This window comes from Crocodylus siamensis, chromosome 1 (genome assembly GCF_052110815.1).
Source record: "Crocodylus siamensis isolate JL-2025a chromosome 1, ASM5211081v1, whole genome shotgun sequence".
Lineage (NCBI taxonomy): Eukaryota > Metazoa > Chordata > Crocodylia > Crocodylidae > Crocodylus > Crocodylus siamensis.
The window spans coordinates 152,618,856-152,634,149 of NC_143395.1; the positions used below are offsets into that span (position 1 = coordinate 152,618,856).

A 15,294-nucleotide genomic window follows, 5' to 3' on the forward strand; every position below is an offset into this window, starting at 1 on the left:
GATTCAGATGACTGTCCCGAATTGATTCAGCCAAATCCAATTTGGAGATTCAGCCGCTGCCAAATTGGCCAAATCTCCAAATCAAACAGGCCCCATTCCGCCCCCACTCTCCCAGCCCCATCAATGGCTGCCCTGCCCAGCCCCAGCGATCTGGCTCTTTAAAAAAAGAAATAAATAAAGCCCTGCACTCACCAGCTTCTGCCAGGTGGGGGGGGCGATCCCCACTGCTCCCCACTGCCCCATGCTGTGTGGGGGGCTCTGCCATGAACCCTCACCCCCTGCTTGCTCTCCCAGCACTCACTGGTTGCTGTCAAGTAGGGGGGCAATCCCTGATGCCCCCCCACTGCCCCATACTGCATGGGGGCACTCTGCCATGAGTCCCCAAAAGCCCCGATGGCCGCTGCAGCATCTGGTGAGTACGGGGCTTTTTCTTTTTTTTTTTAAGAACTGGGATGCTGGGTCCAGGTGGGTCAGCCATTGATGGGTCTGGGAGAATGGGCTGAGGATGGGGACTCATGGAAGAGCCCCCCCACATAGTGCAGGGAAGTGGGCAGTGGGGATCCCCCCCAGTCTGGCAGGAACTGGTGAGTGCAGGACACTTTTTTTTTTTTTAAAGAGCCAGGACACTGGTGCTGGGTGAGGCAGCCATTGACGTGGCTGGGAAAGTGGGCAGGGATCAGGGGTTGCTCAGGGGAGCTGGGGAGCAGGCAGGGGATGGGGCGTGGTGGGGGTCCCCCTATGATCCCCTCCACCCCTCCCCCCACTTACCAGCACACAGCCTGGGTCTAGCTGCCTGCGGCTGCGAGCAGGAACTGCCCGAATCTCTGAAGCTCTACAAATCTTTTCTGAATCAATTCAGACAGCTTTGAATCAATTTGGACCTTTTTATTGGTCTCCCAATTTGATTCGGATTCAGAGATTCAGCCGCTGAATCAGGCCAAATCTCCTCCAAATCAAATCAGCACTCAAAGCTCCACACAGCCCTAGTGCTGATCTGTTGTGCTGAAAGTACATTTAAAAAAAGAAGATTTATGATCACTAGTCCACAGAAATAAGTTGTGTGGTGGGGTGGGGGAGTTGCAGTTGATGATGGTAAGAAACATGTTTTAATTTCAGCAGCCAGATTAAGAATGGTATGGGCTCTTCAAGCAATAGTTTGTGAAAAATGTAGTAAACAGTACAGAAACACCCCCCCCCCAGTAGATATCTTTGGAAAGAGCTGTAGTGAATGCATGAATAGTAAATATACTAGACAGAGCGCTAAGTTCTCTAGGCCATGTCTACATAGTAAATTTGCTGTGCTTCAGAGTGGCACCCACAGGCTTGCTGAGTTGCTTTGGGCAGGCTGCTTCCTGAACCAAATGTGGTATAGCCATATCCAGACAGCAGTTCAGAGTAGGTGATTAACACTGATAAATGCAAGTGTCATTTAGCTTGCCTAATTAGACCATCCCTTCCATTACTTGGACACTGCTATATTACTGCAGGTTTAGGAGGCAGCTTGCTCAGAACAGCTTAGCATACTTGAAGGCTGCACTCTGGAGCACAGTAAATTTCCCATGTAGACATGGCCTTAGTACAGGAAACTAGTAGAGACAGACTTCAACCATGTAAATCAGGGGCAGGCAGTTATTTTGGGCAGAGGGCTGCTTACTGAGTTTTGTCAAGCCATCGAGAGCTGCATGACAGGCAGCCAGGGGTAGATCAATATTAATTTTCTAAATTTTTTAGGGGTCCCATGGGCCGGATAGACTGGCCTAATGGGCCGCATCCAGCCTGCAGGCTGCATTTTGCCCACCCCTGATGTAAATCCTAGGTAAGCTATTATGACTCTCAGAGTCTGGGGTTGCCAGCCAATGAATCAGAAAAGCTTGGTTTGCGTGGGGCTGCCTGTTTGCAAAAGTCAGGGTAAAAGACCGTCTCTGCAGTACTGAAACAATTTAGAGACCTCCTTCATGGAGTGTTGTATTCACTTTCCCAGTACTATGAAAGATTTATTTTTGTCTAATATGCATCTGCTATAGTAGCTATAATACAGTAACTGTTCTAGTAATTGCTAATAAAGTGAAGTAAGCTGCTGGTAATGGGATACCAGAGTATTACCAGAAAGAGATGGGATCTTAAAGTTTAGATTTGTTATGGTACCAAATATATTGTTTTTGCTCATGAATTAATAATAGTATGTATTGAAAAGTCATTCTCTTACTGCCATGAGGATAATATTTTAGGAAGGGAAAAAGCAATGAATTGAGAAACTTCTAGTGATTGAAAAGGTAGCTTTTTATGATCCCAAACACTGAGAATATTTTCAAGTTTTTTCAGAATCAGATTTCTAATATGACTTATGCAGAACTGTACCAGGATATAGAGGTTCCATGCCACTGTTTAGCAGGGATAGGGTTAAAAGGCTCTGAATTTATGAGCCAAACACAGGTGTTTTCCCTCAAAATATAGCTTAGTAGAGAACTCGGTGAAGGAGAAATGTGCTTTTAGCTGAAACCAAGCATTCTTTTCCATACAAAAAAACAACACAACACATTTTTTTTTAATTAAAGCTCACTAAGTTAAAGGAACATTGTTTACATAGTTGCAAAGCTAAGCATTCTAAAAATCAAGAAATACCAGCATTAAACAAAAACTTCAGCTAAACAAAAAGAGTAACTTCTGGTTTTAGGCAGCCCACCAAAATCAGTAAGCCACTGTCCCTTCATCCGTGCTGGCAAAATAACCAGCTCTTTGCTAGTACACATGTGTGCTAACATCATTGATGAGGAGAAGGGGGATGAAGTGCCACAAAGTTAATCTTCATAAGAAACAAGAAGGTAGACATATTTTTACCATTCTAAAAAAACTACAAAAATCAGAAGAGGATTTCTTTTCAGGTTTTATAAACCATAGAGGGTAAGTAACGTATAAAAATAATTGACTAGGCTTCATACATAATGTGTTGTATGTATTGGATACAGACCAGACTATATATTAATCCATGAGAAAAATATTTTAATAATTGGGCTAAGCAAAGCAATTTATAATCTTCTAAACTAGTTGTAATCCTTTTCTGTCACAACTGGCTACTCTTTCCAATTAATTCAATTTTTCTTTAAAAAAAAAGAAGAATAAAGAGGTATGAAATTGAAAAAAATCATTAAAAATAATATTTATCTCTTCAATACTAATATTTGTGTTTCCACCATTTTCAGAATTCAGTTTCAAATAAGAACAAAACAAAAGATTAGAAACAAAAAGAATGTATAAAATTCCGGTACAGTGAGAGGATGTAGATTCCAGCTGTGAAAGCTACTGTTTTTCGCACTAGCTGTCTCTGTAAATTTACTTCTGGTTAAGTGAGTGAGAATAGCTGTTTATATCATCAAAGTAGGAGCCTGAAGAAAGTTTGTTGGACTCAGCTGCCTTTAGGTACCTGGAGAGCAGTTTTTCCATATAGCTGGATGGTTTTCCTACAAGTTTGAAAGGTTTTTGAAAAGTTAGAAACAACAACAACATAAAATGATTAAGGAGCTTGTGTGGTTTAAGCCTGATCTTGAGCCTTTGTGGGTTGTGGCCAATATAAACTCCACAGCTTTGGAGACTATCTGTTCATCCAAGGATTAGTCAAACCTTCATAGTAGCTGTGGCATTTAATCATAGTCCCCTTCCCAAAACCTGAATCCTGTGATGAAGCCCAAGAAAATTACATAAGGGGCCCCTTGGAACTTACATTTGGGTACTTAGTTTTCAATTGCGTTCTTGAGGTTCTTGCAAAGACAAGTTCTTCCATAGTTGACTCAGTCACTTGAACAGGCAATCGCTTGAGGCAACTGTCCTCTCTGCTATGCAGCAGGAAAAATACCCTGAGACTCTTTCCTCTATCCTGCTACTAGCTGCTCCTATTTTTATCTCTATCTCCACCCTGTTTTGTCTGTCAGAAGCTCCCTGTAGCAGATTGCTATTGCTTGCTCAAATGGTCTCTATTTTCCCTGGGACAAGCTTGCTCCCTACAAGAACCAACATAAACAATAAGCAAAGTACACAAATAAATGATTAAATGACAACTTACGGTCTTTCCTCAGACCCTGAGAAGTCAACCCGGACTCTGTGCTTCCTCCCTAAGCACCACAGCTTTCTCTCTCCCAGCTCCCTTCTCAGGAAGCTTTTAACTTCCTCTGGGCCAGGCAGTCATCTGTGTCAGCCGGCCTAGTCCTCCTAGGCAGACAGGCTATTGCATTCTAACTGCCTGCAGCCGGGCTGTAGTCCCTGAGCCATGCACCTGTTATACTTCCTTTGGCACTTCCCACAGCCTGCTCCAAAAGCCCCCACTTTACCCCTTCTCCCAATACCCTCTAACATCAGTAGCTGCTGCCATGACGTGCCATTGAGCCCACCAGAACTTCCCAAGCTGCTCCTTCCTCTCTTTTCCCCTTTCCTCTGCTCCCTTCTCCCTCTCTCTCCAACACTCAGTACCTGTCAGCCCTCTAAGATGTCTGAGCATTTTTCCTGAAGAACAGGTCTTTCTAAAAACCAAAACATAATGTGGAGATTCCTACGCAAAATTACTAGAGTGTGCATGTTTTAAAGTGGTCACACAGATAAAATGCCTATCACAAACGCCCAACTCAAAGAAATGAAAAGTTTAAGTGATTGACAGACACTTGACTGCTTGCCTGCAATGCCTACAGTTAGGCAGTAGTAAGGTATTTGTCCTGCAGGGTTTTCCTGAGTTGGGACCCATCTGCCCAAATAATAGGGGTGGATTTCAACACATGCTTACAAATAACAAAGCATCAATTCTGCATTCATTTTGTAGGTGAAATTCCTGTGGATTTCAGATCAATAGTAGCTTGATTAAGCAATGAACCATCAGTACCTGGATTCAGTTACAGAGAGCTACTTTTTAATTGCATAGACATATGGTGTATTAGTTATTTTCCTCACTTTCGTTTCCGTGTAGCAAGAGCTTTGCCCATCACACACCACATGCCCTAGAGGGTAATTAATGAAACAAATGCCCTTTCTGGCTGTAAAACGGGAGGCCTTTGAGTGAACTGTCTAAACAAGGAAAAAATATTTGGTTCTTGGGCCCTTTCTGTAGGTTCCTGGTCACTTACTGAATGTGTCAGTAATGTTCAGAGTGTGTACTTTTAGAAGAATGAAATAAGCTTCTGTGTATGTGTTATATACTTAATTAGGATGCTTGCTGCAAGGTGGCATTTGTGTCTGCAGCTTTTCATTCAGTTATTTTACTTTGTCTTTTGAAAATAGAGTTATACAGTCCTCCTCCCCCTCCTCCCCCCCCCCATTTATTTTTTTTAACTGGTAGTTACAGAGAAAAAAAGATACCATAATTAAAATAATTTTAAAGACCCAGCTTCTTGTCTCCTCTTTTAAATTATAACTTTGTTCTGTGACCCAGAAATCCATGTTATTTATTCTTTCAGTAGTCAATTATAGTTTAACATTGTGTTATTGTCTTATAACTAGCTCTCAATCCTACATTTGTTCCCTTTGGCCTAAATGGGAGTTTTCTCTAAATAAGGAATATAACATCAGAACCTTTATTTGTGGCCAGAAAAAATGCAAAAAAACACACTATAAAGTTAAAAATGCAATAAAAAGTATATCTTGGAGTTCTAATCTTAGGAACAAGTAGAGATATAAAAAGTACTCATACATGCATGCGGTGGTCAAACAGTCTTTATTGGTTCTATTATTGTGCATTTTTTTCAAAATAGTACATGTGTTTTTAAATAATTATCCTCTGATTATGGTGAATGGATGGAAGAGGGAAGTATTTTGAATGCAAAACAATTTTCTGACCTCTCAACCTTGACATTGTCTTCTTACCACTGTTAGCACAGACACATACACTTGGTTACTCCTGCTGCTCTATTACTATATTTCAAGGTGTATAGGTTGACACAGTATATAGGTCGACCCCGGTTTTCTGACGCAAAAAATAAGGATTTTCATAAGCACGATGTATAAGAGGGGGACAGGGACAGGCCCCATCCCCTACCAGTGCTCAGCACTCGGTCCCATCCCCTACAAGCAGCACTGCTAAGCGCCAAGCCCAGCCCCACTGCCTGCAAGAAGCACTGGGCTCGGTGCTCAGCTGGTGGGGCCAGGCTTAGCACTTGGAAGTGCCACTAATGGTAGATGGCCAGCTTGGCACTCATCTGGCATGGCCCTATCCCCTGCAAGCCCAGCATTGGGATGGGGCCATGCCAACCAAGCACCACTTGCAGGGGACAGGGCTGGACATGTGCCACTTGCAGGGCATGGGCTCAGCTTGGTGCTCGACAGTGCCACTCTCAGCTGTCAGGGCCAAGTTCAGCACTTGGCTGGCACAAACCCATTGCCTGCATGCCCTATACCACTTGCAAGGTAAGGGGCCGTGCCAGCTGAACCTGTCCCCATCCTCATCCCTATCCTCTGCAACCGGTGTCAGGCTTGGTTCTAGGCTGATGTGGCCCCATCCCCTGCACACAGTGCTGCCTGGGCCACACCAGCCCAGCACCAAGCCCAGTGCTGCTCATAGGGGATGGTGATATGATGTATAAGTTGAGGTTGAATTTGAAGAGTTAAAAATTGGCCTTCAAATGTCAACTTGTACACCATGAGATACAGTAACTTTTATTGGTTTGGTTTGTTCCATCCATTCACCATAATTAGAGGATAATTTTTCAAAAACACACATACTATTTTCAAAAAAATGAAAAAAAAATGTGCAATAATAGAACCTCATAGGAATATGGTTCTCGGTAACTGTTTTTTGACGTTTATGCTAGGGGAGTGCGAAGCCAGCTGTATTTGATTTGGATTTGGCCTGATTTGGGGGATGGTAGTTCAATTAGCTGATTCAGATCACTGTTCCGATTCAATTCGGCCAAATCTGAATCTCAAGATTCGATTCTGATTCGGCTAATCAACAAATCAGCCATAGACAAAGCTTTAAATGTTTTTTCTAGGTACCTTGAGGTACCAGGCACAGCTTGTGAACGCTGAGATGGTGAGGCAGATGGAGTGTCCCACAGGAGTGTGTGTGTGTGTGGGGGGGGCTCCCTGCATGCTTAGCAGCAGACCCAGAAGTGGACCAGAAATACTTCTGGTCCACTTCCGGGTCCACTGCCAAGCACGCTGGGGACCCCCCTGTGCTCCATCCGTCCCACCATCTCAGCATTCATGAGCCACCTGGTACCTTGAGGTATGTAGAAAAAGCATGTAAACTGTGTCTATGTCCGAATCATCAAATCTCTCTGAATCTCTCCAAATTGAATCGGAGGCTCATTGTGAATGAGAAGGTGAAGTTGACGTGGTTGTGACTATGTGAAGGGGATGGAAGGAGCTACATCTTGCTGATTTTCTCAGGCCTTCGGTATTGTAAATAAGGTGACACTGATGTGGCAGAGAATACTAGGGGTGGACAGAAGAGATTGTGTTAAAATGAAATGATAAGATTGTTTCTTCTTTGAAAAATATCAAAAATAAATACTTGTCTGCTCAAAGAGCTGTTAGATGACTTGGCGAACAGTTCTATCCTGCCAACTGTTCAGACCAATTAATATATAAGGCTTTTAATGGCCATAGTGAAAATGATTGCATGTGACAACATTAAGAAGAGGAGAAAAAATGGGAGTTGGAGGTTGTGTCTGTGTTACCTGTTGTTTTTCTTGGATTCTTCTCCCAATTTCCTTTTTCTCAAATTAAGTATGTTTTAACGTGCATAGTTAACCTGGATGTACAGATATTGCCTGTATTTGGCACATTTTATAAATTATAAATGAATCACTTTTTCCACACTTGAAATACAGCTGTCTCTGAAACAACACAGAAGTTGTTTCAGAGTGGACAGTATCACTATTCAACATTTACAATAGCCTCTAGGAAGGAAATAACTTCTACATTGGAAATTGCAAGGGAAATTTAAGAAGGAAGAATGTACTAACCCCAGTACCCTGGCTAAAACCCAATTTGGGTTAACATCCTTACTGCTGAAAAACATGCCAGGAGATCTTTAATGACCACAAATGGTCAGGATTTGGTTTTAGGTTTTATTTGAAATGGAGATAAAAATAATGTATTCACAGCCTTCTTAATATGCTTAGAATAACAGACCATTCTCTGCCACAAGTAGCAGCGCCTCCTTATAAACTGATAAGGCAGCTGAGTCGCACAGAGAGCAAAGACTACTCAAGACATTACAGAGTGATGTTCATGACTGAAGCCAACAAGCCAGAAATAGGAACTACAAAGTAAAGACGCAGCATGCATATGAGGAAGATCATTTGCATATTAGGCCTATATGGAAGAATATTAGGGGTGTGCAAAGCAGGCCCCATTCGATTTGGATTCATATTTGGCCCAGATCAGGGACAATAATTCGATTAGTTGATTCTGATCACTGTCCCTGATTCAATTTGGCCAAATCTGAATCTGAAGTTTTGATGCTGATTCAGAGAATCAAGTGATTCAGCCATAGACACTTTAAATGTTTTTTCTACATACCTCGAGTTACGAGTGCAGCTTGTGATCGCTGTGATGTGGAGGCACATGGAGCATCCCACAGGAGTGTGGGGGTGGGGGGGAGCCCTCCATGTGCTCGGCAGCGACCCTGCTAGTGGTCTAGAAGTACTTCTGGTCCCCTTCCGGGTCCACTGGAGAGTGCACTCCCCCGGCTTGGTGATTGGTCACTGGGAGGACCCTGGGTGCCCCTCCCAGACCCAGGAAGTACCAGTTTCAGAACCAGAAGGGCATGGGGGGCCCCCTTGCATGCTCCCTGGTGGATCCAAAAGTGGACTGGAAGTGCTTCTGGTCCAATTCTGGGTCTGCTGCCAAGCATGCTGGGGAGTACCCCATGCTTCTGTGGGACACTCCATGTACCCCAGTATCACAGCACTCACAAGTCCCTGCTACCTAGAGGCATTTAAAAAAAACATTTAAAGCTGCATCTACGTCCAAATTGCAAAATCTCTCCAAATCGGTTCAGAGGGTTCTGATTCTATTCAGAGAGATTAAAGGGTCCTCTGATTTAATTCAGATTCGGAGATTCGGCCACTGAATCAGGCTGAATCTACTTCGAATCGAATCAGGGACTGAAACTTCGCACAGCCATAAAGAATATCTATCACTTTTTAGCATAGTGGTGAAACACTCCTGCAGAAAGCCAGCACAAGGTCTATCCAATGCTTACATCCCCATAACCCTCTCCACCTCCCCAAATGAAGTTTCTAGCTCATAGTCAGCATAGCACTTAAAAACATGTTTAAATTACATTCATATCAATGGGATTTAAATGCATGCTGGGTTTTGTGCTACCCTACAAGGGTGAGGGCTGAATTTCACCCATATTATTGACTACTTAGTACTACAACAAAGGATAACAGCACTAAAACAGAGGATTCTGGTAACGTGCATTATGTTTCATGTAGCAGTATTTGTCTGATCAGGCTGTAATCTGGTAAATTGTTTAATCAGATGGGAGATGACTAAGAACTAACAATTCATCAGAATATGGTTCCTACAAAATTAACTATATGAAATTGTTCTCAGTGTTTGTCTCGCTGAATATATTAGAGTAACATAAATCTTAAGGACACATGTGCATCACCATTATTATATATTGATGATATATTGATAGGGAGGTTATGCTTGGGGGCAACCAACACAGGGTCATTAGAGGCAGGTCCTGTCAGAACAACCTGGTGGTCTTCTATGACCAGGTCACAAAATCCTTAGATGCAGGGGTAGCAGTGGACATAGCCTTTCTGGACTTTCGGAAGACCTTTGACACTGTCTCTCACCCTGTTCTCATTAAAAAACTAGGAGACTGTGGAGTTGGCACCTACACAGTCAAATGGGTCACTAGTTGGCTGGAGGGCCGCACCCAGAGAATGGTGGTGGATGGGTCATTTTCGACCTGGAGGGATGTGGGCAGTGGGGTTCCCCAGGGCTCGGTCCTCGGGCCCGCACTGTCCAACATCTTCATCAGTGACTTGTGCGAGGGGGTAAAAAGCATCCTGTTCAAATTCGCAGATGACAGTAAGATGTGGGGGGTTGTAGGCATGCTAGAAGGGAGGAATAGGCTGCAATCGGACCTAGACAGGTTACAGGGGTGGGCGGACGAGAATAGGATGGGATTCAACACTGACAAGTGCAAGGGGATGCACCTAGAGAAGAAGAACCAGCACCATACGTACAGGCTGAGGAACTCGCCTCTCGTCAGTGCAGAGGCAGAAAAGGATCTTGGAGTCATCACTGATGCCAAGATGAACATGGGCCAGCAGTGTGGGGATGCGGTCAGGAAGGCCAACCACACCTTGTCATGCATCCACAGATGCATCTTGAGCAGGTCCAAGGAGGTGATCCTCCCCCTCTATGCGACGCTGGTCAGGCTGCAGCTGGAGTACTGCGTCCAGTTCTGGGCGCCGCACTTCAAGAGGGATGTGGACAACATGGAGAGGGTCCCAGAGGAGGGCCACTCGTATGATCAGGGGACAACAGGGCAGGCCCTATGAGGAGAGGCTACGGGACCTGAACCTGTTCAGCCTCCACAAGAGAAGGCTGAGTGGGGATCTAGTGGCCTGTTACAAACTAGTCAGAGGGGACCAGCAGGCATTGAGGGAGTCCCTGTTTCCCCGAGCACTACCAGGAGTGACTAGAAATAACGGTCACAAGCTGGCAGAGGGTACATTCAGACTAGACATCAGGAGGCACTACGTCACTGTCAGGGCGGCTAGGATCTGGAACCAACTTCCAAGAGAAGTGGTGCTGGCTCCTACCCTGGGGGTGTTTAAGAGGAGGCTAGATGAACACCTTGCCGGGGTCATTTGACCCTAGTACTCTTTCCTGCCATGGCAGGGGGTCAGACTCGATGATCTGCTCAGGTTCCTTCCGACCCTACCAACTATGAAACTATAATCCATAAAATGTTCTTATAAATTTGCATAAATTCATTGTATGTAAAGATTTATCTAACATACAGTGTTTTTGTCTCCTGTCCTTTGTGTTGATTTCTTTAACGTGTTCAGATAACCCGGTTTATCTACTTGTACAGACATTGTCTATCTTTGTTCATATACATTGTATATTGCTGCCTGCCTTTGACTGTCAAGTTGCTTTGTAGTCTGTCTGTCTGATGTCAAAATGTCTTATTTTCAGATGTTGATGAATGTGTTAACAGCACTGTATGTGGCAATCATGGGTTCTGTGAAAATACAGATGGCTCCTACCGCTGCCTCTGTTACCAAGGGTATCAGGACCCCCAGGATGGGCAAGGGTGTGTCGGTGAGTGTTCAGATTTTTATAGTCTGTACCACAGCACTCCAGCGATATAGCACACATCTCCAAGGAAGATGTATTTTTTATAAGATAATTTTGTTTTCTATCATTTTGTTTTAAATTCATACTATTTTAGAGTAAAATAATATTCAGCTATGCTTTGCTCACTTAAACTTCATACCATGTGGAAACTTACCATGTAGCCATTTAATGAGAACCTGTTATTAGGGTTGAATGGAAACTAACAGCAAATAAGCTGAGCCACTCATTTTATCTCTTTGAAAAAACAAACCCCCTACTATTTCTGCAAATGTCAGGGCCATTCAAAAATGTAAATCATAATGGACTGAATTTAATACTTTAGCTTATTTAAATGCAACATCTGTTTAGTCTCTTAGCTAAATAATTAGAACTCTGTACTACCTCCTACAGGAAATATAGTCTGGTGTGTGGTACAGCCAGTCTGAATTAGCGTAGCTTCTTAGGTACAGTGTTTGAACAAATTTGAACACTGGCTTCAGGCTCCTGGAAAGACACCTATGACCATGAAAAGATTTGAGATTTCCTTGAACGTGTGAAAGCTGCAGATTTCTCTAGTGAGAAATATGTTTCCAGATCTGTTGTTAATAGTGGTGGTTAGACTTCAGCATGAGATGAAGCAGCACAAATTTCTAATAAAAAATTAATACCAGATCAACAAAAGGTATGCATTAAGCAGTTTCCACAAACTGGGTTCACAATGAAACACTTCTACCCGTAACACTGAGCTGAGTAGAACAGAGAGGAGAGAAAAAGAATTGTTAAAAAATATTTTTTAATAATTCAATTAAAAAATGTTTAATTTAATTCGGGTTTGTTTTGGGGCTCAGTCTACAGCATGCTAACTTACTGGCTCCCATTTATAAATAAAAACAGAGTTTTTCACCTGAAATTAACTTTAATTCTAATATAGCATTCACTACTTTTTAATAACTCCTATACATACACAAATATAAAGGAAGCCACTATTGCTTTTGAAGTCCATTTAGTGTAATGGGTCAAATTTTCAGTGCTCCATTCACACACCTAGGCTTCACTAAGAAAGTTTTGAAGCGAAAATTGCCCATATCTGTATGGGGGCAAGGGAATTCCCAGAAGTCAAAGCAAAGATCCTGTGCCATCCAACCCCTGAGACCTTGTTATAGTGTGTGCGTAGAGATCCTGACCAAGATTCATGGGATTTAAGCTATCCTCGCTAGCTAACTTCATACGTAAGACAGGTCTGGGACAGCAAGAGCACATCTACATGAGACACTGACTGCACTGTAGCTGAAAAATATAGTGTGTAGTAGTGTGTCACAGCACAGACAGTGCTAATATGCTTCTGTGCAGTAGCATCGTCTAAAAGGCATTTGCCAGCACTACTGCTCAGTAACTCCAGTTACTGCACATTTATTTAGTACTTGCTAATACAGTTACTAAATAAATGCATAGTAACTATTGCGCAGTAGCATCTTGTGTAGATGCACCTTGAGGGACATCAAACCAAGGACGTAGAACCAGGAATGTACTATCTACATAACGCTGAGTGGGTCTTGCCCATAGCGAGCAATCTGGCCCTCTGAATTATTTTTAATTAAAAGACTTAGGCCTTTGTATACATTTGATTTTTTACTCATTTAGAACTACAGTGTGACCTTTTAGTATATGGCTGTTACAGGTTCTGCTTCAACCAGTTAATTGGCCTTTTCCACATAGTTAATGCTTCAGTTCTCTAAGGGCTAGAATTTTTTTTTTAATTAATTGATTGCTGTTCCTCTGGTTTCAAACTGATTCATATGTGGATAAAGTTAAAATAAGGAAAGAATAAAGATAAAATGAGGAAGGAATTATGATTTCTAACTCTTTGCTGAGAAAAACCTGAGAGAGACTTTATACAGTACGTGGCCGGCTGCTCTTACTGCTCACATTGCTGGTAAAATTCCAATTGATGTCAGTGAGGGGCAGCGTTAGCTCATTACCACAAAAAAAATGTTTTTGAAAATAAATACCTCTGCATTTCTCAAATAGTTATTTCTTAACTTGTTATTATTGTTCCTATTTTTTTAAAACACCCATCAGATTTCCCTGAGTTGTTTGTGCTCTGATTTAGTCTGGACTTTCTGACCTAAGAGAAACTCTAATTCCCCTGAAGTCAGGGAGATTGCTTAGGAGCTTCAAGTTAAGGAAATACACAAGTGTTTGAGAATTGCACTTGGAGCAGAGATAAAATTCCTGCTTTTAGTACACAAATGATGGAATTTAGTTTCCAAATTTTACACACTGAATCTTCCTAAGCCAACTAAGTTTTCTATAATGTTTCCTCTGCCAATGTTACTAAATCTTTTAGAAATAAATTCTTTAAAATACCTCTTTTTAGAAATGCGGTGGTGCTGACGGCCTTACCTTTTTTTAAATAGCTACAGAACCACAGTCCCTCCAGATCCAACCTAAACACTTGCACGCACATCCTGATAACATCTCTCCAAACCAGTTGGAAATGCCTGTACTAATATTTTAAAAGCTATTCCCCTTATTTGGCATATTATATTCTCATTATGCCAAAAGTAGCTAAGCTCTCTAAGTACATGAGTTACTTCTGTTTTTTGTTCCTCCCTGTCTCTTCCACAGCCATGTTCTGTGAGCCAGGAAGGAAGACTGGTGGACTTACACGCTAACTGCTTTTAAGATGGAGCTTGGTAGATAATTTTCAGTTGGCTTATATGACATGGCTACCTGCAGTAACACGGGATTGGGGTCAGTTGCCCAAGAGGTCTTTTCCTGTGTTGGATCCTATGGTTTTACAAGGCCTGAGGTATACGACAGCTGAGCAGTGCCAGAGGGTTGGCGGGGGAAGGAGGACCATTATATGCAGTTCCTTACCCTTGCATCTGATCATATAGCCTTAGCTGTGCCTCAGAAAGATTATTGTCTTATCAGTGAATAATTGTGTACTGCCAGACCATCGTGACCTTACATCTTACACCTTTTGTCTAAGGTCACAGTCTAGAGCAGCTGGTACACTGTCATAACTTGAAGCAATACACATCTAGCAAAAAACAGCTTTAAGAGCCTGGCCACACAGGACACTTACCACATGTTTTATTTTGCGGGGGATTCTGAGATTGGGGTTACCTTGCTCTATTAAGATTGGGGTTACCTTGCTCTATTGAAAGTTAGAACATGTTCTCAGCAGACTCGTAGTAATGCTTACTACAGACTCAGCCCACTCTGAACAGGACTGGAACTGGCTGTGCCCACCCCTCCCCTTGGACACTGACCCTGGCACTGGGCACTGTAGCTCGCACACCTTCCTGTTAAGACATTCAGCCCCCACACCCAGAGCCCATGCCTTCCCTGCCACATGCTCAGCACTGCTGAGCCGGGAAGCGCCTGCCTCTCGCATGCTAGAGCAAGCCTGGTTTCTGCCATGGCAGACTTCAACCAGCTCCCATGCACTGTTGGAGCAGGGACTGACAATCAACTGGTTTTGGTTCCTGCTCCTGCACCACACTGAAGTAATGAACTGGCCCTGGATTAGTGCCAGTGGTCTCAGCCCCTATACTGCATCAGCATCTTGAACTGGATCCTGTGTGGTGCCAGGGCTGAGACCAACAATCAGCTGATTGTCAGTTCCAGCCCCATACTGCACCAGAGTCTTTTAATTCATGTTATCTCCATGGAACAGATACCTGAACAAGTGTTACTCAATATGATCTGGACATACTTCTCCTGCAAAAAAGTCGTAATTTTGCTATGATACGATTGTACTAAGTGTGTGTATTAGTGCTTGAATGTGCAGGTGATTGCATTTTAAGTGCAGTTACCACCTCCAAAGTGTAATGTGTGACATGGTCCCAACTCTGTTTCATCCAGGGTTAAAGTTGACTGATTTAGCTCACTTGTATCACTACAGGTTCATGCACAGGTAGCATTAGTACATAGTAACTGCTGCATGCTCCTAAATGATAGCTCTCCCTCCCCTTTACAGACCACTGCAAG

General features: G+C 43.0%; 1 protein-coding gene across 12 annotated transcripts in view; it reads left to right on the top strand.

The window, feature by feature from the left end:
• LTBP1 (latent transforming growth factor beta binding protein 1) overlaps positions 1–15,294 on the top strand; it is a 357,999-nt gene that overhangs the window by 292,837 nt on the left and 49,868 nt on the right. For 9 of the 12 annotated variants that reach the window (XM_090045667.1, XM_090045616.1, XM_090045626.1 and 6 more), the window contains one exon: positions 11,155–11,280. The exons of the other annotated variants lie outside the window; for them this stretch is intronic. In XM_090045667.1, coding sequence (XP_089901793.1) covers positions 11,155–11,280 — 126 coding nt within the window. The remainder of the gene's footprint in view (positions 1–11,154; positions 11,281–15,294) is intronic. 12 annotated transcript variants of the gene reach the window in all.